This window comes from Aythya fuligula, chromosome 6, assembly GCF_009819795.1.
Source record: "Aythya fuligula isolate bAytFul2 chromosome 6, bAytFul2.pri, whole genome shotgun sequence".
Taxonomy (NCBI): domain Eukaryota; kingdom Metazoa; phylum Chordata; class Aves; order Anseriformes; family Anatidae; genus Aythya; species Aythya fuligula.
This window is the reverse complement of record NC_045564.1, coordinates 21886673-21914063: the sequence shown is the minus strand read 5'-3', so window position 1 is coordinate 21914063 and position 27391 is coordinate 21886673. Positions and strand designations below refer to the sequence as shown.

At 36.2% G+C, this 27391-nt stretch overlaps 1 protein-coding gene across 1 annotated transcript; it reads right to left on the bottom strand.

Moving 5' to 3' along the window:
* Window positions 1–26669, bottom strand: IFIH1 (interferon induced with helicase C domain 1). Its single transcript, XM_032190582.1, has 16 exons — window positions 25989–26669; window positions 23935–24091; window positions 22076–22252; window positions 18091–18171; window positions 14486–14706; window positions 13293–13503; window positions 10572–10789; window positions 8837–8953; window positions 8204–8327; window positions 7880–8104; window positions 5986–6242; window positions 4353–4502; window positions 3273–3434; window positions 2595–2785; window positions 983–1076; window positions 1–884 (listed from the first exon to the last, which is right to left on the bottom strand). The coding sequence occupies exons 1-16, from the start codon at window positions 26430–26432 to the stop codon at window positions 702–704; spliced, it is 3012 nt and encodes a 1003-aa protein (XP_032046473.1). The 5' UTR covers window positions 26433–26669; the 3' UTR covers window positions 1–701.
* Between the last annotated feature and the right edge of the window lie 722 nt (window positions 26670–27391).

Sequence of the window (27391 nt, the reverse complement as noted above, 5' to 3'; positions counted from 1 at the left end):
TTGAAAAAAAAAAAGCGTACCTCAATGGCTATAGCCAGTTTAACAATCCTGTGAAGCTAACACACAGAAGGTCAATTGTCATTGTCCTTCTTGGACATTAAGATAATCAATTTAAAGTCAACTTAAGGGCTTGATTTTTTTGAGATTTCTTTTAATGGAAACAGTCTGTAAAAATGTCTGAGCTTACAGCTAAAGGTAAGAGAGAAAGCACTCTGTCATGTAAACACAGAAGCTACAGTGACTCAAAAATTACACTCATGTAATCTGTTCTCTTTACATGGTTTCTTTTTTAAGATACTTTATCTTCATAAGGGTTGTAGCAGAAAGCAAAACAGAAAACAGTCACCACACCAAGTGTCAAGATGACTGTCTTATGTTCTGTGCTTAAAGACAGGTCACCAAACACACTTTTGACAGCATTGCCACCCCACATTTAAATATACTGAGAGGGGAATTTGTTCCATGGATACATATCACTGCAATGTATTTGGTCTTATTTGTCTTGGAGTGCCACTGCAAATCTGAGTGCGTACAGCTGCCGCATGACTTTGTCCTTCTCCCTTGGGTCTTTTCTCCTCTTCAAGGCAGTGTCTTCATGCTCAGGAGCTTTCACAGTGTTTAGGATGCAGCACTCTCTATAACACTTTATAATCAGTAGTCAGAGAAGAGATGAAAAACACATTTATTTTCATTTTGAGTCCTCAGTCTTCATCACTTGAAGGACAATGAGCTGCATAGTCAAAACTGGGGAACCTGATGGGCAGTTCTACCCATTTCTTAAAAATTTCCTTTGTTGCTTTCTTGTCTTCAAAAACAACCACAAAATTTCTAATCTTTAGACAAGGCAGGTCAAGACCTCGGTGAACCATCATATTTCCCCAAGCCTGCAAGTATAAGGAAATCAGAGAAACAGTCATGTCATTAGACAAAAATAAAGACAGACACCAGCAACATAGAAGTATGAAAAGAAGTCATTCCTCACTTGTCCACAATCTTTACATATAATTTCCACATTTGTCTGGTTATCAGCATGTTTATCTTGCAGTGTCTTATTTTCTCTTGTATGGTAAAGATGTCTGAAAAACAGAAAGCAGCGTGAGTCAGAATACATTGGTTATTGGCTACAAATGGCCCTAAATGCACAGTGACTACCATTGCTGAAGTCAGATATGAAACCCAGAAGGCAGTAACCTCTGTTGTGCACATTCAGGAGCCAGAGGCAATGCAAGGTCCTATTTCATGCTCCTAAGTAACGTTGAAATGTAACTATACTTCATGTTTTCTTTTGTAACATTTTTGGAGGTGCATCCTCCTTCATTAGCAGCAGCAGGCTTTCAGTTACAGAGTTACAGTAAGGGATAGTTTTCTGTTGTTGTTGTTTTTGTTTTTCTGAAGTGCCACTGAGCTGTCAAAGATGACATCTGAAAGTTAGAGGTTTTATTTTACTCCCTGTAGTCCAACTTTACCCCTTCACAGCATCATTTCATTCTGTCTCTCCAGAGATGCAGAATATATACACATTCTTATATTATTTAATTTAGGGAGTTCTTGATTTCGTGAGTTACTATCATTACTATCAGCCTGTGCTGAGAGGTTATAATAATTATTACCTTATAGTTTCAATTATAACTGTACTTTGACTGATAGCATTATGTTGATGAGACAATTTCACAGTAGAAGCAGTCTAATGTTTAGGTCTGCAGCTAAATTTTCATTTTTTCAGCATATGAGTACTAATTTCTCATTAAACTCTTCAAAACTTCTTCATTAACATTACAAATTATACCAGTGATGTGTCTCAATGAAAGGAGAACTTTGGAGGGCTGTAACTTGGTAGGACGGTGCCTGCTACATAACTGGAGCAGACTGATTTGCATGTACATGCATAACAAAGCATGACTGATTTGCAGTGTACAATACCAATTACAAAGTTACTGTAGTAAACTGAAGTTGAATTAAAACATTTTCTTGGCCTCTTAATTTCCATTATGACTGGGAAAAGAAAGTCACCTCTTTCAGCACTAAAAAGTTAAACAGTTTACTGGAGGTAAATGTTTAACAAACTAGATGGCATGGTATCTCTTGCAATGAAGATTCGAAAAAGCAAGAACACTGGGAGAAATAAAGGAAGTGTGTGACCAGTACGAACATTCTCCGCATGTAGAGCTGTCAATCACAGGTGATTAATAAGTTGTTGATGAGTCACTGGTCATGGTTCACACTTTTATCCAGGGTCTGTTACTGGTGTAACAGTGTAAATGTGAGACTCTGCACTGGGTAACTGGCATTCAGCTTCAGTTGTTGTTACTCTGTGGAATACGCACCACAGTATATAAGTGACCTAGTTAATATTACCACAGGAACTATCTTTTTCCGAAGTTTCACACCCTGCTCACCTTGAAATAAGGGGAAGAACCAACATTTCCTTCAAATTCATTAACTGTAAACTCAAGAGAATTTATGACTTGAAAATATTGGGAAAATATTTATTTATTTATTTATTTATTACTTACTGGGCCTATAGGGTTACAAGCCTTGCTGAAAAGAAAATCTGTTTCTGCTTGAAGGAGACAAAGTAGTTCATAAACACTTACTGGAAATCTTTTTTCACGCTGACATGATGCATGTTTTCAATAACTTGTATATCTTCTCCTGAACATATCAGCTTGTGGCAATTCTTGCATAGGAATGTTATTAGTGAAGGGTTTTTCTTATATGTTTTACGCTGATCTCTTTTTGCCTTCATTTGTTTTTCCATTATACTCTGCAACTGGAAGCTCTCAATCTAGAAACATAACAATTAGAGCACTGTAATATTCTAGTGGAATGACTGTAGCAGACTAATAAATCTAAACATTTATTTCCATAAATTCCAGAGCCTTACAAATAAAACTTATTCTGAAAACTTAAAATTATACTTTCATAAAAAATATCTTTCTGCCTAATAAGGTGTGACTTCTAAAGAAAAAAAAGATACTGTGAAAAAGCAATTGCCTTTCTCTTTATTTTACTAAGTACACTAATCAAATTTTTAGTCAATTTTCCCAACTTGTGTGTTTCTCTGCTTACCTACAAAAAAGCAGACTTCTCCAAAGGTCCAGAAACATAGATTATAAAACAAGTATTGGCAGAAGGATTCAAGGCCATATTAGCTAATACTATTTTGTATTTCTACCCTTATATCTACCCTTAAGTAGATTTCAGGTAGAAAGTATTCGTTACAGTATGCATCAGACTTCTTCAAATGGAAAGTGTAGAGCTGCAGTAGATACCTTATTTAAATATTCTTCCTGCGGCATCCTCTGGACACGCTGAATGGCCTTATACATCATTTTCTCACGGTAAATATTTACGTCTTCACGTTCAACAGCTCCTGAGCCACTCGAAGCCACAAGTGCATAGGTGCTCTCATCAGCTCGAGCTCGACCACGGGCCTACGATTTGCAAAGAATATAACATAAACAGCGTAAAGTTCCCTAAAACACCAAGCAACACTTGTTCCTATTTTTGTAACAGAAGACATGTACAAGTCTTACTACAGAGAGACTCCACGGAGCAATTTTTTTTTCACTTAGGCAGATAAAGAATTAGTATTAACAACGTTCTCTTTCTGTATTAACATTAAAGATACCTGTGAGATAGTATTCAGGAGATTTGTGATTAGCATAACATTTTGTGAAGCAGAAACTTTGTCACCAAAAAATAAGCATGCATTTAAATATCTCAAATGTGCTTACAAATTAACTGAGAACATGAACAAAACTGGTATTAAGATATGCAGTTATATTTTTTTTTAGCTCTCAAGAGTACAAATGTCTTTAAATTTACATATTGCCTTTATTATAGAAACTGGAAACTATAGAAACTATCCTCTTTTTTTTTTTTTTTTTCTTTTTTCCTTTAGGGAATGTGTGCATTGTCTAGTGTTTGTAAAGTGATAAATATATTGCTGGTTGATCATAGGCTGGAAACATGTGTGGGGAGGTTGGAAGTAAGATAAAAGTCCAAAAAGTCCATCATCCACCCATTACACAAGGACAGAAAGTCAATTTCAGCCAGGCCTCTGATCATACGAGAATACCTTTTCTATACCAGGCATAAGACAGCTTACTGGTTGTGTAGAACTTTAAATGGATTTCACACTGCACCACATGGATGCAAATTTTATATAACATGCACTTCATATAGCAGGAGACTGGTACCTGGAAATGAACTTTGTTGCAATAACATTTTCTTTTAGACTGCAAATATTCCAAAAGTATTACCAAAGCCCAGGAATATGATTCACCATTTGCATATTCCAAACAGAAAAGAACTTTAAAAAATAAGTTAGGTATGCAGTAAACTCTTACCTGCAACATAGCAATTTCATTAGTGACAAGGCCATAGCGAATAACAATGTTACACTCTTTGATGTCCAGGCCTTCTTCAGCTACAGTAGTAGCAATAAGTAAATTTACACTTCCACCTCGAAATTTATCAATGACTTCCCTTTGCTCATTCTGTAAATTAAAAAACATTGGTATATTAACTTTCAGTATTAGTTTCTGACAGAAGTTTCTTGTAATGAAGAGAATTAAGGAATCATAACCCAATCATTCCAGAGAGGAGTGCCAAACTTCAGTCACTTCAACCACTGTATTTAACACCTTTCAAGATCACAAATAAGGAGTTTCTTCTGAACACACTATGCGTTCAGCATTTGTGAGGGAGTTGGGGGCAGACACCTATCTTTTAAATGTAACTGAACTTGGACCTTTTTACCTAATGATTCCATTTCATAGACACTAGGAGTTTTGATAATACAATTCTTTGCTCTATAAAGTTATTTATGTATTTACCCAGACATTACAGATATCTACTACTTCAGTATTATCATCTTTAAGTACAGCCTTCAGTACTTTCAAGTCAAGTTCCCAAGTACTTAAATTTCCTCAAAATAATGTATTTTTTTTTTTTATCTGCAGAGCACCAAAAAACACGGAGATGATGTACATAAAAAATAAAGCATCCAAAACATGGAATTTTGAATTAGATGAACATTTCAAAGACGCTTTAGCAGTAGCAGAGGGACAGAAGCTTCCTAAATACCACATTCAGTTTCAAAATACAGAGGCTATTGCTTTGTTTGTGCAATATGGTACAGTGATTAAAGAACATTTTTTTTTTTCAAAAAACAAGCTTACTTTGTACAGAACAATTCCTATACATTTTTTTGAAACTGAAAGAAACTGCAGTAAATAGACTCTGCCCAGCAAAAAGTAACACCATTATTGTTTAAATGCTGAAGTGGCAATTTTACAGGGTGTAAAAAGCAGAACAGAGCATTTAGTATACTGAAGCACTTTATTTTGAAAATATTAAATTTGAATGTATAAATAAATTGTCAGAGAGATGTTGTGTATGAAGTGAACACATTGATATGAGATGGAGTGTTGAGTTATCAGTCATGGAGTTTTCATGGTTTTGGCAAATTCTCTTTCAATGACTGTGTCAGTATGAAGTATGCATATAAACTGGAATAAATTGATTAAATGATGATATCAGGAAAAGACAGTCATCCTTAGCATTGTAATTCAGTTTATCTTTCAATTTGTCCAGTAAACTATAATTTGAATCACTGTTGTCTTAGTAAGTGTGACCTTATTTAACTATCATACTTTCCTACTGCCATTTTGTTCACTTTTTTTTCTTCCTATATCTCACTACAACTTGTGTCCCTTTTTGACTACATATTCCTCTAGGAAACTTTTTCCCTGTTACTCTTGCTGTCATAGAATACAAGCACCAATAAAAGTTGCATCTCGTGGAAATAAAATTAAAATACTGTTATTCACCTAAGCTACACTTTATGATTGTAAGATGCTGGCAGATTTGAAAGTAGAACTCTGGGCTCCAAACTTCAGTCCTTTGTTCTAGTACTAAACCAAACTGTTTTCTCAAAATAAGTACAGGATTTTAACACCATATTGAATAGTTCTGTACCTGAGTCATGGGTTTAGTTTCACTGTTGTGTCCAGCACCAATAAGATAATGAGCCTTAATCCCCACTTCTTCAAATTTTGGGTTATCCATAATCCACTGGAATAAGGCAAAAGCACTTTGCCGAGTCTTTGTGAAAATAATTCCTCTGGGTTCTTTAGTCTTTGTGAACTCTTCCATTAAAGTGTTTCGCAACTTTATCAGTTTCTCATTTTCATATTCTGGCTTTCTAGCCAACTCTTTTAGCTGTTTCTTTTTTGCTTTAAAAATAGCAAATGTAAGTTAAAAAACAGTACTATGTAAAATAAAAGCTCTAGGAAAAACAACAACAACAACAACAACAAAAGAGAAAAACAAACAAAACAAAGAGCAACTTTCTGTACAGAGGTTGAAAGGTTCAATGAATGACTCTCTTACACAGGCACCATTGACCAGGGAGGATTCCTCACACTTTTTTTTTTTTTTTAAATTTACATTTTTAATATTTAAAAACTTATGTCATGGACATATGATTACAAAAAGACAACACTAATAGTTTAAGAAAGGAATGGGGGAAGCTTGTGTGTTAAGATATTACAGCCACTTTAATATAAATTTCCTGTGCAGGTTATCGTGTGAGTAATCCACCTTGTCCAGTGCAGTGGTAGTCAGTTTATCCAAAACTGGTACTCTGCATTTGCAGTAGCTTTCTGACTACAGTCTCATTCATATTTTAGAATGTAATCACACATAAAGCTACATACTCATAAAGCTATACATATCTACAAAGTAGATATATGTAACAAACACCTATAGTTTTCTCATGTATTTAAATCTACACTAAGAGCTTCAGTAACTTTACTTCCCAAAGATAAACTCCATTCTTAAAAGTTGGAAACAAATTCCTTAGATTTCCTTCTACTACTCCTGGCACAATCGGTGATATAACTGGAACAGATTGGAGTATAATTTCCTTTTTGCTATCAGTTTCTCTGAACTTCATTTACACATGGAAATGAAATCACTCTAGAAAACTAAGTTTAATTTTTAATTAGTTTAACTTTTTAGTTCTCAGCAGCAATTCAATACTGAAATTCTAAGGCAGTGGGCACAAAGACAAGTATGGATGGTGAGTAAAAAACACAATGACATTACCTCATTAATCTGTCTAAAAGTTTTTTTTTTTTTTTTTTTAACATTTCCCAAATTTGTTAATGGTGGCATTCTAAATTTGTAGTTCATGAAGTTAGATTTTACTACAGCATGAATCCCATTTTGTTTTGCACCACCCAGGAGCCAACTTGTCTACCTTTTTCTCATTGTGAAGGCAGTAAGGGGAAAAAAGAGGCAGAAAATATTATTGTGCAAAGTACTGCATTAATCCTAGTTCCAAGGCGAATGATCAGAAAAAAAGGCAACTACTGTTGGTCTCTGCAATTTAACCAGCTGTTTAATTCTCTCAGTAGCTGCTCTTTACCTGGAACTTACTCAGGATCATTATTCCCATCTCTTAGTATGCAGTCAATGCATACTAAGTATGCATACTTAGTATGAGAGGTCTTGTTAAAAAAGGGGCATTGCACGTTACTTTGGTGTTCCATTTGCTCAACTTTTGGTGCCTCAGTAGTATCTAATGGAATATACATTCTGTCTGCCTGTCAGAATGTCCTCAGGGTCACTTCATTGGAGAACAGCAGAGAACAATTTTTACTTAGTATCAGAAAAAAGGAAGTGTCCTTAGGCTAAAATCAAAGAGCATCTACTACATGTTGGGACATGATCACACTGTGACGTTGTTTAATGCATAATAAACAACACAGCAATCTCTACAAAGTAATAATTAATGAGCCCATGCAAATTATACCATTAGGTTCTATGGATTTTAAATATTAAAAATCACCATGTATTTCAAGCTTACCATGAAATAAATCTATTAGAAATTCATCTGTTTCATCCTGTTTTGATACTGCTGGTTCATCATCATCACTCCCTATTGTTTTCTTGCTTTTTTCCTCCTTATAAAAGTTATTTAGGTGATTGTATGCATCGACCATTCGGATAGTGTCATTAATTTGCAGAGCATCATTATATTTCTTCAAGTGTTCTGCACAGACACGTTCCTTGCGTTTTTCTTCCTTTGCAGCTAAAAGTCAACAAAAAAAACAAAAACATGTCTGTGTATAAAATAAAACAAAACAAGAAACAGACAAATTCAGTCAAGATATTTTCCCTATACAGTTACCTTTTTTCTCTTCTCTAATCACCCACTGTTCATACGGCTGAGATCCAAACTCAGATTTTGGATAGAGTTTGCAATAGTTTTGAATATCTGTCATGATCTCAATAATTCTTTCTCTGAATGGATCCTAGAAAGAAATGGATTACTAAAGTAAGCAAGCATCTTCAAGCGAAAAAAAAAAAAAAAAAAAAGTACCGAACTCTTCTGGCTTAAACTACACTAAGTAACTTCTTAAAACCTAGAACTTGAAATTCAAAGCTGAGTAAGGTTGCTAAGAGTATTAACAGTTATGGAAATCAATAGCTCAGAACATTATAAAAATTAAACTGCGAATATAACATTTTTTAGTATATATTATGTCACCCCAACAGAAACATGGCTCAGAAGGACTTTTGACCAGATATCTGACAAATATAAATGCAGTAAATGCAGATATGTAAAAATTTAGTTTCATTTAACTTTACTGACACTTTTCCATCCAGAGGAAGGCAGAAGATAAAAAAACTAACACAAATTAGCACTATGGATCACAGTAAGTCTATAGCAAAACAGCATTAGTCAGAAGTTCTTGACACCATACAACATTCTTTCAAAGGGAAATTAAACTTTAATACCAATTTGTTTGACAAAACATACCTTTCTTTTGTCATCTGCAATCACGGTCTTCTTAAATGGCTCCTTCACCTGATTTTTCAGTTGGGAGGCATGTTCTTCAACAGTCATGATTCTACGTGCATCAAGATTGGCACAGATCTGTAAGAAAATCAGGGATTATTTATTTTAATGTTTAATAACTTATTTGACATGAAAACTGAATTAATGTAACATACTTTCTCCTTCAGATTTTTTTTTTTTACATCATTTTGTGTATTTTCTTCCCACAAAAATGGCATGCAGACAGTAAAAGTATGAAGGACTTTTCTTTGAAAAGTGTTTAAGAGAAGCTATGCAAGTTACTTTTTAGGCCAGAAGTGATTCTTGCACATGAAATGAAGCTTGCAGATTGGGGTGAAAAATAGGTACATTGAAAAGGAAAATATACCATCAATACTTTGGAAGAGAAAATTTTGGAGCACAAAACAAATAAATAAAAAGAATGGTGAAACTAAATAAAAGAAAATATATGTTAGTGACTAATTCTGAAAGTAAAAGCTTGTCACAAAATAAGAAAATAATTTGAAATGATCTTTGTTGGAAGAGGAATAGATGGAGAAAATTTCAAAACTAACTGCACAACTAAAATGGACTTTTCTGCTTTTGATCTCTCCTGAGAAGATAATATGCACATTTCTGTCAGTGAGTATGAAGTAATAAGGGGAAACTTTAAATTTATTATGAGCAGATGAAAAAAAAAAAGTCTGGCAAGCAACCTTTATGATGTCTGCAGCAGTAGTTATCTATTTGAGGTTGTATATTTGGATTACATTTCTTTACATAGAACCACCATCTTATCATTAAGATTTCACAGATAATGAAGAGGAATTCTCTGCTTTTTCCACTGCTAGGAAGATTTGTCCCAAAATACCTCATAACCATAACTACTTCAATAGAGCCTAACAACTTTTTGTACGCCTCACATACTCATTTCACATTCCGTTTCTCACAAAATCACAGAATGGTTGATGTTGGACAGGACCTCTGGATATCATCTAGTCCAACCTCCCTGCTCACAATGTGTCCGCTATTCTTGTGCAAATCTTACTAAATAGGAGGTTTCACTGCAGTCCTGTGTTAAATTCTCCTTTTGTATTAGTAATAATATCCATTGAATTTTAAGTAAAATAGTTTCTTTATAGTCACAGATGTTTTAAATACAGAATTTAACCAATTATCTCCAGTCAGGCATATATGCAACCACACATACTACTCCCTTCTCAATCAGTAACTAACTGCTGTAAACACATTTGCTTGCTACCTGTATCTAACAGGTACATTGTTTAAATATTCAACTACATTTTTCACTTTCCTGAATCCACATGGAAGCCCAGCTTAGTTGCTCTAGAAATACAGACATAAAATACTGTGATCTCACTAGGACTTAAAATACATGGTAAATTCTAATCCAGCAACATAAAGAGAAGATTTTTATTAATTAAAAACATCACTATTTTCTGGATTTCTTGCCTTTGATCTTGGATTGTTTTGTTTTCAAGTGAGGCAATCTTTTTACTTCCCTATTTATGTAAGCAACCTTTATTTGTACAGCAATGTCCATTAATTTGTAGTGGGACAATTTGCTAAATGGCTCTGAGCTGAATTTCCATATACAAAAGAAAAGAATCAGATGATATAATTGAAGCCTAACACTATACAGATTTACTTTAACAAGACACTGTTCCTTCAGTGATTTGCAAATATAAGGGCTATTTACTTTTAGAATATGTTCTTCAGCTTTTGGGTTGGAATTTGCACCTCCTACTCCAGGTGAGGCTGTAAGTCCCAGAATCTGAGGCTGTGGAATCAATGGTTTGTTTTCTTTTGCCAGTTTTCTGTTCTTCATCTTTTCTTTTATGTAACGTCGCATTATATTGTTGTAGACGCCTTCCTTTTGAGTGTGATGACACTCATCAATAATGATGAGTGAAAAATCTTAAAAAAAAAAAAGAAGAAAGAATAATTATGATTAATTTTCTTTCAAAGGTAGAACTGTGTGAGTAAATCTTTGTACAGGTAAGCATGGTGCTGAAAAGATCCAGTTAGTTTGTTTGAGTCCTAATGCATTAGAAAATTTACAGAACTGGAGGAAGGGGTGGATAGGAGCTGTATATATTTAATGAACTTTGGAATTTTTGCTGCACTCCTGACATATAAAGTAGTTTTTCTTTTCAGATAACGTAGAAAGCTTTTCTATTCTTGCAAAAACAATCTGATGGTATAAAGAATTTTGGACATGTATTTTTAATAACCAGTATAGCAGATAGTAACCACTAGTAGGAACATATTATAGTTCTACACTATCTATGCTATCTTTTATAAGCATATCCGTAAATGCATTGACAAACTACATACATATCATTTGTCTATGTGAACATACGTAACATATTAGAAGTCTTTCAGACACTCTAGAAAGTCCTGTGCTGATCAAAATATGCTTCAATTTTATAACAACACAGAGATTGTCCCCCTGTTTCTGCCCAATTAAAAGACTTACATTACTCTGTGGATGTGTCATTGGAAAAAACCAAACAGATGGAGAGGGCACTACTGATCATCTCGCTTTTGTAGTTGAGGAAACTGATGAAGATTCAGACTATGATTTTGTGGTTTTTAGTTAGATCATATTTACATGAAACAGGTAGAGTACAATATGATAAAGTATTTTTTCTTTGTTTTAAATCTTGCACAAACACAAAGAACATCTCACCTACATATTTACATATGCAGATACTGAAATATATTTTAAGGTTCTTATTTCAAAGACTCATAAACTATTTCTCTAGCAGCAAAACTGGTTTATGGAGCTCCCACCCTTCCTCTAACTAGCTAGTAACTCTCTATGTTGAATTCCCTACAAAACTGTGGCAATGTCTGTAAAGCAGATGACTGAAATGATTTGGGTTAAACTCATTTTTTAATTTAATTTTTAATCAGGCAATTTTCATGCCCTTGTTTACACATTGGTGTGCTAACACTGCTGCATCACTACAAATGATTTTTGTGTCAACCAGCAGCAAAAGTTGGAAACTAACAGAGAATTAGAATAATCTGAATGGGCCCTTCTGCTGGGGAAAATATCATGTAATATATTTTCAGGTCTTTGAAGAACCTGAAGAAAGGTGGAAAGTGAACAGGGGAAATTTTATTTAGATATTAAGCCAAAGAGTACCACTAAGAAAGCAAAATATTGCTCCACATCACTGGGGAAACGTGACTGTTTTCACACAAGTGGTCTAGGAAGCTATTTTGGACTGGAGTTTTGTGGTTTCAAACCAAATTTTCTATTTATTTCTAACATTTCTACATTATATATATAGATCATATGTATTATAACTTTCTATGAAGGAAACTTTGCAAGGTGTGAAACCTCATGACACAAGCTTGGGACTCAGCCCAATTAGGCCAGCAGTTCCTGTAGAAGCATTTAGGCACCTCTATATGGTATTCCCAAATAATTCAGATTTGGGAAGGTTTACTGACTTAGTGGAGGTGTAAATGACATAAATACAACAAAATCTTTGGAACTCTACCTAAGATAACGAAAAGGTATTCTGCGGGAGGGGAGGTAATTCTGGGATACTCAAGTGGCTTTTTTAGGACTTGGTTTGGATCAAGCAAGTACTCCAATCAGCACTAGGCACTGACAGACACCATGCTTCCCTGTTGTCTCTGTAACACTCAGACAAATTCTTGTTTTACCTTAATTCCCTTATTTTGAACATTGTAGCTCTCCCATCAGCTATCTCCTATCCCATCTAGAATAGAGTTGACTATTGGTCACTGCAGCCCAAATCCTGGAGCTGAAGTCATGTTTTGTTCCATCACTGGCAGATAATACAATTTCCTTTCTGATCTCCCAATAGTATCTCCCACTTTAGACTTCTGGGCTAACAATATAATTCATCTCATCTTCTACTTTTTGTGCTCTGCAACTTCCTTTGTCTGTTGTAGGAGACCATTGTAGCTGCCTATCTATATGTAGTTAGAAGTAATCCTATCTCCACATGTTAGCAAAATGGCAAAATTTTAAAGATTACAACTTTTATAACAGATTGGCTTCTATCCCATGCTTCATTGTATTTCTCAAACTACTTACTGCATTTGAGTTTTTAATATTTTTTATACTTCTATTCATGGCTTCTACATGATATAATTCAATGTTCTACCAAACCTGTAAGCTGAAATCAGTATAGTTGTATTTGCACAAGGTTGTGCTTGAGCTACATAAAATGGGATGCACAACAGGTGAACTGCAAAAGTCTAACTTGGCTTCAAAAAATTGCAAGCACATTAAGATCTGTTTTTGACTCTCAGAGTACAGCTTGCATTTATAAAAACAGTCAAAAGACATTAACTACTGAGTTTGGCACATTTTTAATCTGCAGTTTTCCAGAACTTTTGACCTTCTGTAAAAATTTCAGAATGAAAATCTTGCCTGATAAGTGGACACCTTCTTCATCTTCTTCAGTTGCATTTAACAGTGAATTCTCAAGAATCTGTGCTGTACTGATGATTACATCATATCTTCTGACAACTTCAGGAAATGAGATTTTCAGCTGAGAATCACCACTTAAACCAATAACCTGATACCAACGTTTCAGGAATGGATTAAACTCTTTTCGTAAATGCTGTTCCACTAACGGTACCTGAAAAAAAGTTTCCAAATAATTTATACCAGAACATACATAGGATTATAAGGATTATAAATATATACCTATTTGCCAGAGATGTTGTTAGGTGAATATACACTCTGTGCAAAACATACTTTTTTTTTTTTTTTAAAAAGTAAACAAACCCTTATTCACTACACAATAGGACCTGAAAAAAAAAGGAAAAGCAAATACTAAAAATCCACAAAGCAATCCCCTCTCTTTCTCATCAACACTGTTCTCTGTCCATTGAAGTATTTATATGTCTGTACTTCTTTTCATTCCACAGGTCTTTTCCCAAAATGTTCATAAAAACATTTTCCCAAAACGTTTATTAAAAAAAAAAAAAAAAAGTTCCCAAGAAAAACTTTTTGCCCCAAGAACTTTGGCTTAACTGTGTCTTGGAAAGAACAAGCAATGAATGCTCTGGCTCTTTGACTAAGCTTATAACATACTAACAATTTTATTATCATAGGAGAATAGGGATATCTTTTAATCTTTCAATAAAATTATTAAATGCATTTACACACTTTAATATTACCATAGAAAAACTTTAGTTTAGGTTATATGCTCTGAATTTAACTGTAAAAATTGCAGTTCTTATCAGAAAATCTGACAGAATATTACCTAACTAGTTTGAGACTCATTAGGTGGCCTTCATTACCAGATCCAAACATAGAATGTGAAAAATATATTTTTTAAATGTTATTTGATTTTTATTAATCCTAACAAGAAATAAAACTTTTTCCGATAATGTAGTTAATTGGCTACATGCAAATACTCATATGTGCTGCATTAAATTAAAATCACTCATGTTTTCAGCAATATAATGGAGATGACAGTCTATAGTTGTGTGCCTTTAAACATAGCTAAATCTGGAGAAGCTGAAAAATGTATTTACATTCATTTTACAAGTTCTTTACTAACAGTGCATGAGGTTTGCAAAATACTATTTTTTTTTTTAAACGTACCAACATACCTTATTAACAAGTACTATAACTTTTCCAGGTTCTGATGCTCTTTTTTTCTTATCCAAATGATCTTTGGTAATATAAACAGCCACTCTGGTTTTACCACTGCCTGTAGGGAGACATATTATAATATTCTCCCCATTCAGTGCTGGCTTTGCAACTTCCATCTGGTAGTCTCTCAGTATCAGATCTGGTTCAGGTGAAGCTCTGCTCTCCATTTCATCTTCATCTAAGGGTGCAAAGAAATATAAATATCAAACAGGAAGCATTTATCAGAATATTGAACAAGTGACAAATGAAAAATATAAATTTATTATGAGATACATCTTCTGAATAAAGAGAAACATAGCGTGTTAGCATAGGAAATGCTGTTCTGTGGACCTGTGCTTATATCCAGTTGCCTAACAGTGTAGGTGGAATAAGCCACAATATGTCTTCATTCATCTATGTTAATATGATTATTATTATGTATGAATTCAAATGATACAATTCAGTAGCACTGAGAACAACAAAAGTTGTGTTCAGAGCTGTAGTATGCATAATGTAGACAATCTTATGTGATGCTCTCTTTCATCGGTACTGAAATTTATTTGCTTGCATGTGAGCTACCTTTTTAAATACCTCCCAGAGGAAGAAAAAAAAAAAAGAAAAAGATGTAGCCATAGAAAAAGAAAAAGAGATAGGGACTACTTAAAAATAGATGAAGGGAGTTATAAAGTATAAAGATCAAATAGATAAAATTCAATCGCCCATACAAGACAGAGCTAGCTGCAGAATGTTACCACCTATTCAATGCAAATTGTGGTGCCTCCAGACTGACTCATACATAATGCAGTCTGAGCTGTTCACTAAAAGGCCATGTGCATTTGCCACCTAAAGGCCAAAACCTTCCATCTATCATGTAAAATGCAATGGCAGAAAGTTCATATTTACTTCTCACAGATAAAACAAACAACATTCAAAAGTTAAAAGGGATGTCACAATTTCAGGCAGTGAGAAAAGCATGTCAGTTCTCTGAGTTTATACATATTTAGGAAGTCAGAAATTATCTATATGAATGTAAGAAGTATTTACATTAGTGGGGTTCTGCGCCTTTTTTCTTCTACAGATATGTTTGTTTATCCTGAACTATTAATTATCCTGAACTTGTACTGTTGTCAGCGAATAAGAGGCAGAAATCCTACTAGACTAAAAATGAGGAAAAAAACCCTCTAGTTTTATTTCCTGATGATATTAAATGAAGAATCATGGGGCTTTTATTATCACTGATGCATCATATGAAAAATAAGTGTATTTTTCTAGTAAACCTTATTCCATTAAATAAAATTAAACTAACAAAAAGTAATGAAGCTTGATAAAATACTGCTGATGGAAACACCCGAATACCATTCCTAAGTGTTTTTTGCTTGTTTTGCCTTTTAGTGTGAGTGCAGCACTATCTGGAACACTGGGAAATTTACACCAGAGAGTACTTGCTGTTACTTATCTGACTTCTACTACTCTCTTTTGAGGAAGAACACTGTTTGCTTTCTGGTTGACTAAATACAATAGTTCAATCATATTGAAACTAGCACTTTATCACCCATCTGTTTAGTTAAATTTCAGTATCTTAACATCCTCAACTAACTATCCATGCCTAAAAAATATTTAACTTATCTCTCTCCTAGCTTCCTTGGCTCCTGGTAAGATAAAGGCTAATACAGGAATCTTTTCACAGGATATGATTCCATTAAAGAATTTTCATCATGCACAGTAAAACTTTAGGGAGGTTGTCTGCCTTCATACAAGGCTCATAAACTGCTGCTCTGTGCTAAAAGAAACATGATAATTATTCTTCTATTATCCTAATTCCAACATTTTTCTTAAATGTAAAATGATCCTTGCATTGAAAAGGGCAACTAAATCCATAGGATTCTTTGCTTTAAAATCAAACTCCTATTAGTGCATTAAGATCTATCCAGACATCAAATACAACAGCCATACTGCAAAAATTCAAATTATAAAATCCAAAAATATCACCAATTCCATCTGTATCTCCACTATTTTTCTCATATTTGCTCTCACTGAGTTTAAGCATGAATGTTTTTAAAAACTTTTCAACTATTTTTAAAGCTCAAATGTAAACAGAACGTGTAATAAATAACAAGTAAAAAAAATCTGTTCTGCATTCTTCACATAACTGTAGTGATTTATTTTTTTCTGCTGGACTACTGGACATAGCCAATGCTCAACTAAATGTGAGATTTTTCAGGAATATTAAAGGTTCAGGCCATATATTTATGTATGTGCTACCACACACCAGTAGCCTGTATCAGCCTGCCCAACGGATATAGTGTGCCTGCTCACAAAATGGAGAAGTTTCTGTGCCCTGACATTTCATGTGACACAGTGAGAAAAAAGTCTAGTGTGACTGATGAGTCACCTCAGCACAGAAGTGCTAAGTATATTCCTCAGAGTTAACAATACATAGAATAAAACCCTATATGTAGGGTAGCAACAGATTTGAGGGGTAGCAATTTAGATTTGAGATATCCTGAATCTTCTGTGCACTTGTAAAACACAGGATTTTTAGTTTTAAAAAGGTTGAAACTATTCTAAAGCATTTTCAGTAAACACTTTGTAGGCTTATGACATATTACAACTTTACTTGACTTTACTGATCTAATACTAGTCTCTTTAGGCAGAGTTGGCTTGTAAAGTAACCCAGATTTTTCTTAGTCCTTGCACAAGATATAGGCACAGAACAAACTATATACAGGCTGGTTTCTAGAAGTCAACTGATTCTTGAATTCAGTGTAGGGCAAACAATAACTGTTCACCACGGAAGACAGCTGCAAATTCTTTCTGCCTGAGGTTAAAAAATAAATAAATAAAAGTGGGGTGTCTTTTACAACAGCAGTGTTTAATTGGTTTCAGAGTTTATACATTGCAAGTTCACATCTGTCTGAAAAGTGTTATCTAAACACAATCTAATATTTAGTTTAATGCTACATTTCATTTAGAACTTGCAAGTATTCTTAAATGTGAGATTTGCAAAGGTCTTTGGATATTAATCTCCATTGATTAGGTTACTTTTACAAACAGTGCTATTAAATTATTTAGGTCCAAAGTAGATCCTCATTATGGTTCTGCAAGTACGCAGGAAATGTTGCTCCTCAACTTCTGATGCCTCTAAAACCTTTCCAATTTAATCCCTCTTATCTCCCCAGTACAGGATCCAGACACAATTTAGCTTCTTCATTAGAGCAAAAGAAGCACATACATGTGGCAGTATTATGAGTATCTGTACAGATAACTTCACTGGATGACTTCCAGAAGTTCATTCCAGTCTGTGTGATTGTATTCTGCATCACTGACCATTTGTATGATGGCAATGTTTCGAGACCTATTCAGAGGATCCCAGTAAATCAGCTCCTTTGGGGCTTGAAGTTAAGTCCAGACCCATAAAAATGGCATCTGTTTACCAACAAAATAAGAGGAAGTTTGGTATATAAATACTGTTGTTGGAGTTCACAGTAAACGTTTTCCAGTTATTTTTGGTTTAGCATAGTCATAGAGGGCCTACCCTCCAGAGTTTATTTTGCAGTTACTCAATAAGAGAAGGGAAACATACCTGAATTACTGGTTGTACTGCTCTGTCCCAGGTTTTCATTCATGTTACTGACACTTCTATCTTCTGTAGTGACATCCGATTCTAAATGAAGAAACAGAAACAAATGTAGTATAGTATATTTGCTATACAAATATACATAGCCAGTGTGTCATTTACTCTCTCCCTTAGTTGTCAAAATGGGCTAGACAAATGTCTGTCAGGGATGGCTGAAAAATAATTTCCTTTCCTATGGAAGAAAAGATGGATAAGGTGACGGGGTTCGTAATTTAGTGTAGTCAGGCATCTATTTTCTGTTTGCTTAGAAGTAAGGGTCCACACAGGACCACATGCATGATCACCTCTAGTCCTATGTTCCTTTTCAGAAGGGAAAAAAAGTAAGAAAAACATGTTGGACAACTGGACACACAATAAATCTTCCAAACTGATTGCAAGTAAAAGCAGAGACCGACAATTCTGTTACACTCAATACAAAACTTGGACGCTGGTACAGAAATCTGGCAAGTTTCCTGCAGATATTCTAATGTTAAGATCTCCCTCTGCTGGGCAATCAATATATTGCACTGATTTTTATTTTTATTTTTTTTTAAGCCACAAGTGTAATTTATACAGATTTTCCAAAACACGGTAATTCTAACATCTGAAGAGATACACAGAGTTCTTCTAGAGAAATCTTCTGCAAACAGACTCATCCTCCACTGTTTGTCAGCTTGCCTGCAGCACTCTGTAACTGAGCTCATAGTGTCCATAAGAAACAGTCAGAATAATTACAGTGACCTACATGTAATTATCTCATAGAACTTGTGTTCTATCAAGATTTTTTCAGTTTTTCCTTATCTATTTTACTTATTGTCCCCAACAAATAATTGGTACAACAAAACAGATGCTGTGAGAGATTAGAACTAAAAGGGAAGTCTTAGATCATTACTCCTAAAATACATTACAAAATCTTGTAATCTTGTAAGTGAGGTAGAAGTTTCACCTAGTCTGCCTTCAGTAAAAATGCAAAGTTTTGACTTCCCTTTTATGCAAGCTTTGGTCTCCTTGAAAGGTGAATGACTAAGTGAAACTAAACAGCTATTTCATGAAAAAAAGCATAATATAGACAACTGAAATGAAGCTACCTTAGCCACCTTAGTAGTCCAGTATTTGGTTAAGTCTTATTTTCCAGTTTACCTGACATAACCATTAAAGAAAAGGCAAATATCTGTCTTGCTGTCCTCAGTTTTCTTCTTTTATTGCTTACAAACCTCAAAATCTAATTCAACTATGAATCTCCACCACACTTTAAGCACATAAATTAAAAGGCTAGTTTCCCAGAAATCAATGTAATCAAAATAAAGGCACTTAAAAAAATGCATATTCACAGCAGGACCCTGATCTAAATAAATACTCCCTACTATTATTATATAATAGCATGTATTTATTATCACACAAAAGACAGTATTGCCCTGAAAATAGAAGAAAACATCACCAGTTATAAACCATATTCAAAGATTTCTGACAAAATATTAAGTAGCTTTAGTAGGAATTCAATTTCTGAAAGTGACACTGCTATTGCTCACTTTCTAGTAATCCATGCAATTAGGAAAGAAAAGATGGAATTATGGTCTTCCTTCAAAAATGACCTACTAGAAGATGTATATGTAACAGAGAATATGTATTAACAAAGTATTTTATACTCAGTTATCCAAGTTACAATCTGCAGAATGCATTACAACAGAAAACATTAGTGGTAAAATGAAATGTAGAATACTCGTCTTCCAAATTAAAGTTGAATAGCATAATATTCTCCTGTTTTGATTGTATTAATCTTCTTGAATTATTTTAAAAGAAAAAAAAATTAATCATTTCCAGAACAATGAAGATAAAAGGGCTGATATTCTAACAGCTGTCACTGTCACTTTATGTCACTTTGCACTAACAAATAAGTATAAAGACAATGGAATGCAATGAAGAACATAGAAATATGCATTTTTTTGTGTTTATAAAGTCTTTCTTTCCTGTCATGTGACTGGAAACTGGTCAAAACTGTCCTACTTTCAAATTAATGGTTGTTTTTTCCACTCTGAAGCATTAAGGGGCACACTTTGTAAGACATTACTGAAACTTCCACTTAAAAAATCAGTCATCACCTTATAGTATCACCATCAGTTATCACCTCATAGTAACCACAAGTTAGTCAGATTTTCATGGAACTTTCATTGTGAACTGGAACCAACAGCAGGCAAAACACTCTTGAAATCATGGCTTTGAGCATGATGATAAGGATGGAAACAAAACACATTGGCTTCTTTTTCTATCTGTATTTTTCCTACAATATAATTATTCATTCCAATCTACTTCATTTTATTAAACAGATCTTGAAAAACACAGCTGCTATTTATTTGAAGTGCTTTCTATACAATTAAGAGAAACCTCAATTCAAGTGCTCCAATTCTGACCTTGCAAACTTTAGTGTTGTATTCTGTGTATGCAGCGTCTTATCTGTATTCTTGTACAGACAGTTTTCTTTCTAGTTTTCTCTCAGACTAAATTGTGTATTTCTACTCTACCTTTATGACCCTATGGCTCTGTACTGGGTCTGGCTGTGATGGAGCTTCTTTCCAGCATACTTTCTTCTCCTCCTCTTCATCTGAGGAGGAGGAGTGAGAGAGTGGTTGTGGTAGAGTTTAGCTACCCAGCAAGGTAAAACCACCATGGGCTCTCTTACCTTCTCCCTGACTCACTATGTCTTATCTACTGCAATAAAAGGGTCAGGGGAGTCTTTAGATCCAATGCAAAATGCAGGAATATCAAGTGATTTGAAAACAATTCTTCCTCCTTGAAATTTGTCCTCAATATATGGAGGAATGGTGGGAGTGTACTGCAAAACTGACAGATCAAAGTGCAAATTAGGTGGGTTCCTAGCCTACACGGAAGTAGAATCTGGGGTCCAGTTGTACTTTTACCTGTCTGGTCTAAAAATAGTCAGGTAAGATCACACTAACAGCAGTGAAAACCTATCCAGAGCAAGGCTACAATTAAGAGCCTAACTTGCCCTGAAACAACCCTAAGAGTAAGGATAACTTAGTTGGATTCATTCTGAATCATCAATAAATATTTGGCACCTCTGTTTTATAAGGCAAAATTATGTTCTAATGCAGGAAAACCAAGCTTATATTTCTACTGCAGTCAATAATCCACTAATTGCTATAAATCATTGTAATATGCTGTTAAGATCACGCTAAATGAAAAATAAGCTACTACTGTTACACACTGAACGGCCACAGTTTTCAGAGCCAAATTTTTCTTGACATATTCATGTTTGATGAAAAAAAGAACAACCTTAGTTGTCTTACTCCTTTGTCTGAGTAAGCCCACTAAAATAATTTCAGGCACAATTCATCTCAATTGCAACTATTGTTTGAGCTGCATCTGAACTTGTAACAGATACAAATGGTTCCTTAATCATACAGCATATGTTTGAATCATCAGTTCCTGGCTATATCTGGGAATTGCTGCTGGTAGTTGCTATTGCTCATGATCAACTCCACAGGCACATTTTAAAAAGTGAATCCATACGAACACGCCACAACAATTTCTTGGCAATGTCCTTCTAAGCCGTTCTGCACTGTGCTAGCAAATAGGTTTCTGAACTAGCTTGGTGTAGTTACTTTAGGTGAAGCTTTTTCATACCTTTCAGATTAATTAGTTCAAATATGACAACATTCTTTTTTGAGAGCAACTCCTTTGAAGTGAAGTAAGCAAATTTAAAGATCTGTCCCCTAAGTTGGTACTGCAGTTAACTGATAGGACGAAATAGAATTTACTGCTTCCAAGAAATCAAGATTTACTTTTTCCATTAATTCCCTTCACATTGAATGTAGCATATGTTCCCGAATATTTGAGCAAGATGGGAACTAATAAACTAAGAATATTCTCTTAGTTACTTCCAGTTACTAAAGTTGAACTGGTACCAGAACAAAATACCAATTAGTGGACGTACCCAAAACTACAGAATTCTTTTCAACAGATGTTTCCAATACACCATTTTCACTGACAGAACCACTATTCAGATTTTCTTGCTGTTTCAAATCCTTCACTCCAGAATGTCCTGGTTGGCTTGCAGCTTCTGTTTCTTTGTTTGTACTGTTCTTCACCCCGTTTCCTTTATTATCTTTTCCTATAAAGTAACAGAAGAAATAACATGGCACTATAAAAAAAAATATTCTTTTACTGTGTAGCACAGAAACCAAAGAATTAGTCTGTATTCAATATGCTTGTCACATCAGCACAGCAGCATGACATATGGTCTTGACAAACGGTAGTTTTGAATTCTAATGCTTTCATAAATATTTATTTAAAAAGTTATTGATCATAAATCTCTTCTGAATTCTGTAAGTTTTGTAAGGTCATTAACAGATGTACCTTAAAAGAAGACTTCAAAACCTTCTCATAAAACTGAAAACCTGCGAGAACTTTCCCCAAACGTCTTCCTGCCTTCCATTTCTTTGTCTTATTCCAAACACAAAAATGATTTCTCTCTGACTTCGTAGAATCACAGAATATCCTGAGTTGGAAGGGACTCACAAGGATCATTGAGTCCACCTCTTAACTCTACACAGGACCACCCAAAACTCAGACCACGTGTCTGAGATCTTTGTACAAATGCTTCTTGACCTCTGGCAGGCTCAGTGCTGTGACCGAGGGAGCCTGTCCCAGTGTCCAACAACCCTCTGGGTGCAGAACCTTTCCCTAACATCCAGCCTCACCCTCCCCTGTCCCAGCTCCGTATCATTCCCTCAGGCCCTGTCACTGTCCCCAGAAAGCAGAGCTCAGCGCCTGCCCCTCTGCTCCTGCTCCCCTCGTGAGGGAGCTGCAGGCTGCCATGAGGCCTCCCCTCAGCCTCCTCTTCTCTGGGCTGAACAAACCAAGGGACCTCAGCTGCTCCTCATATGTCTTGCCCTTTAGACCCTTCACCATCTTGTAGCCCTCCTTTTAGTAATTAGTGCATGTACTATGCATTTATTATTTTTTTACCTGATAGCAAAGTAATGAAGACAAGAATTTAAGCCTGACAAATGTGTAACAGAAAATGAAACTTAGGACCACAGTACTGGTTGATCTATTCCCACCATCTGACTCACTTAAAAAATTAATTCTCAAATATCTTATAAAACCTATGCTGACTGCAATATAAAACTGGGGGTTGGGGTCTCCTTTTTTCCATATTTTAGCATGGAGGGTGATAATTTTACAATATCATAATCACTGTACAGGAATAGAAAGTGGTAACCAAAAACCTCAACCTCTTACTTTCATTTCTGTAAATAATGTTTACTAGTTTATTCTACTACTTCCAGTAAATGTTATGCAATATATCTTAAGTCCTATCAATGTGTTATCCCCAAGGAGATATGCTCCAGTCTACTTTAAAATACCAAATGTATTTGTAAACCATGCTATAAAAGAAACATTAATCTTTGTGGTGAAAGAAGAATCCAGAAAAGGCTTGTTTTATTTGCTCAAAGTAATCTTCTATTTATTATGAATCATTATCCAAATATCATATTGAAAACCAATGGGTTACAAAAGGTAAGTATTCAGTTTAATTACAATTTTGGTCATACTGTTGTAAGTTTGATATTGCTTAATAAGGATTTCTAGTGTTTAAGAATCTATCAGGTTAGCTGTTAAATAACTTCATTCTGAAATCCTCAGACAACTGAAAACATTTGTCTTTTCACTATTTGTATATAGTGAAATCAATATGGCTGGAACCCTGCATTGTTTCCAAAGTAAAAGCTCAAAAAGAGATGTTAAAAAAAAACAACACACATTATTATGGTGTAATAAGATGATTACCTCCTGTATTTCCGCTTAAATCATCTGCAAGGTCTTCATGTTGTGTTTGACGCAGAGCAACCAAGAAAGGAGAGAACCAATCCTTTTTCTGCACTATTCTACTCAATAGCTCTCTTGCACCATCTCTGTTCCCACGAGTTTCAGTAACAGCACTGATCTGGTAAAAATAAAATAAAACACTTTGAGACAGAATTTTGAAACAGTTTAGGGAAGTTAGCAAGAATAGTATAACTACAAAAGTATTTCCCTGTCATCACTAAAACATAGGAACAAACATATATGGTGGGCCTGACAATAATTTTACTCACCAGCAGAGTTTTACTGCATTTTTGTCCAACATCATATAGTTTCTGGTAGTATACATAAAACAAGAGATCTGAGATTTAATTGGAGAGACTGGTGGTACTGGAAATGGTTATAATAACAACCATTATAATAATCTTTTTTAAGGAACATTAATGGGTGTTCACATTGGTTTAGGAACTAAACCAATTGCTTCTCCTTGCTTAAGGAGAAATAATGCCCTACAGCATATCAGAGCTCACACTTCATCTATAGCATGACCTCATACTTAGAATTGAACATTTCCCTTCTTAAACACTGGCTTCAACTTCCCAATTCTCACTTAAAGATATGATACAAGCACAATACAATAATACAAGATACAATACCCTGTTGAAAGTGACTACTGCCCTCAAAGAAGCTATAGAAAAGTGTTCCAAGGATGTCATGAGCAGAAGTGGGCAGGTGTTCACAACAAAGAAAAGCACTGTTTCAAAAGTACTGCTGCTTGAGACAGGTGTTCAGTCTTCAAGGGCAATTTCCTCAAGGCTTAAGAATCATCCATACTGATATGCAAGAAAATGGGTAAGCATAGCAGCTGGCTCAAGTTTTGCCAAACAGGGTGAAAACCCCCTCACTGAGGCTGAATACAAAAAGAAGGTGTGTGGGCAGTGGGAAGAGAGATGAGTTAAACAAAGGTGGAATATAGCAGGACTACCCTGGGATGTCATTCATTAAGAAAGCCTAGGCCCTATCAGAATTGAAACTGGCAAGGGTCTGAAGAGTAACAACTTAAGCTGAAATACAAGCAGCATAAAGATGACCAGGGAACATGTGCACCCATTAAGGAATGGAGCCAATAGTTTCCTAAAAGATTCCTGTCTCCACCTGCTGCATTACCATGCTTGGCTCCCCAGCTCTTGGGGTGCAGCTAGCCCTTGCTGCTTCCCGACAGTCACCAATCAGATGAATTGGTGACTTACATGACTCTCATTTAACTGACATGAGCATTGAAGCACCTAAACAGTTGATGCAAAGTTCAGAGTGCAAGTATGACATAATTCTACTGTTAGTTTGTGAGCTTTTGTCTTATTTCTACGCCAAATTTATCTCTCTCTGTCTCTCTCTCTCTATATATTTCTTCTTCTAGTACTGTTTCAGGATATCAACTTTTTTACTTTTTTGGTTTCAAGTAAGTTTCACACTAGTCCAGGCAAGCCATTCTTGGCCCAGTGGAGTAAACACTGGCAAATGTTTTTGTCAAAGCCATTACCCTTCACTTGCTCTTTCTTGTCAAATTGGTATTTCTGCTCAGCTTCATAGTCTGCTGCTGGGTATGATATTTCTTAGTGAACCTAAGGCAAAAAATAAAGGCGAAGGAAGGTCTTGTTTTACTTCAAATGTTCCCTAGGACTTTATAGGCTGGCACAACTTTCTGGTATGGTTCATAGGCCAAAAGACACTTAATTATCTCCTGAGCCAGGTGTCTGTCAAAATGATAAGTCATAGTAAAGTTGGCCAGACTCCTTCCACTTACATACTGGTCTATTCTAACTCTCTGCTCAAGGTATTTACTGTCTGCCCCTGGTTGTTAGCTGGCATCCCATCTGCTAGCCAACCTCTTAAGTGTTCAGCAGCTTACCTGGAGCACCACCCTTTAGCTTTTTACACTTACATGAGGCCACTTCTTGCTGTGGTGCCCCACAGCTCCTGGGGGTGGCCAGCATCTGTGGGACTGCCTGGTGCCCAGCCTGACAGAATGGGCCACTTACCCGTTCCAGGTCCTCCTCCTGGAAAATGTTCATCTGCAGGCACATCTCGGCCACCTGCCTGGCCCGCATCTTATCCACTAGGGTGGCGTGGAGCAGCTGCACCAACTGCACACAGAGGTCGTGGTCAGCCTCCTCGGTGGGCGAGGGCAGCTGGCTGGGGTTCACGTAGCTGGCAGCCAGGTTGCAGCCGCTGTTCTCCAGCGCCTGCACGAACTCAGGAAACCAACCTTGGTCGCGGGGGCCGCGCTCCACGGCGCGCAGCAGCTCCTCGGCCCCCTCCACATCGCCCCTCTGCTCCGCCACCACCCGCACCTTCTCCTTCTCCTCCCGGCTCAGCGAGGGCAGCCAGTCCAGCACCGGCAGCACCCGGATGTATTGCTTCAGCCGCGGCCTGAAGCAGGAGATCATGTAGAGGAAGCACTCGTCTCGGCACTCCGTCGACATGGTCGCGCTGGCGGTGCCCAGGACGGGGTCGGGGGGATACTGCAGGGGTGGCCGGGGAGCGCCGCAGCCGGGGTCCGCCGGCAGCCCGCCCGCAGGTCGCCGCCCCGTAAGCCGGCTCCTTTCGAGCCCTTTCGGTTTCGTTTGCGGGCGGCTGCCGAGTGCGGCTGCCCAGCCCCTGGAGGGACGGGCACGGGTAAGTGTCGCTCCCAATTGTTTGGAAGGAAACTTTGAACGGGCACCGTGGGTTTAAAGGCCGAGATTTCGCTTTCCAGACGGGGGTTTCTAGTGCTGCGGCCGATTTGTGCAGCTGTGCCTTTCCAGGCTCACACCACGGGAGGCGCTAGACGCTGAGGAAGTGGGGACCCCAGGCGATTGGAGTGGTCTGCCTGCACTGTGCAGAGGGGTTAGTCCCTTCTGCACAACTCAGACTCGATTATAACTCCTTAAGCTTGTGAACGACACTTCACTTTACAAAACCCGTGTATCTGATCTTATTCTGTCTCTGGGTCTTTGTCCTCCAGGCGGACCCCAAAACCCGAACTCCAGAACAGGATGAGCTCCTGCAGGCGCTATGGGTGCAGCCCAGCAGGACAGGTTTGTCTGCCTGCTTCTCTTGCCCCACCCAGTAGTAATTTGTTGCTGTGAACTGTATCCTACTCAAATGAAGGCATTTAATCTGTGATTCAAATTCTGCCAGTGCCCCCAACCAGGCAAAATTAGAGGTTTTGGGTATCTTTTCACTGATGATTTTTATTTATTCATTCATTTATTTTGGTACAAGCAATAGTTATTCAAGACTTTGGGAATCCTTGCCCTATAGGTCTGATTCAAAGCAAAATGATGCCTGTAATTACTTCACATTGATTTTGATGCTCTCTCGAGTATCCAGTGATACTGTAGAACACGTTCAATTAGACATGTTCCAGATACTCAGATTGGAAAAGACCTCTAAGATTATC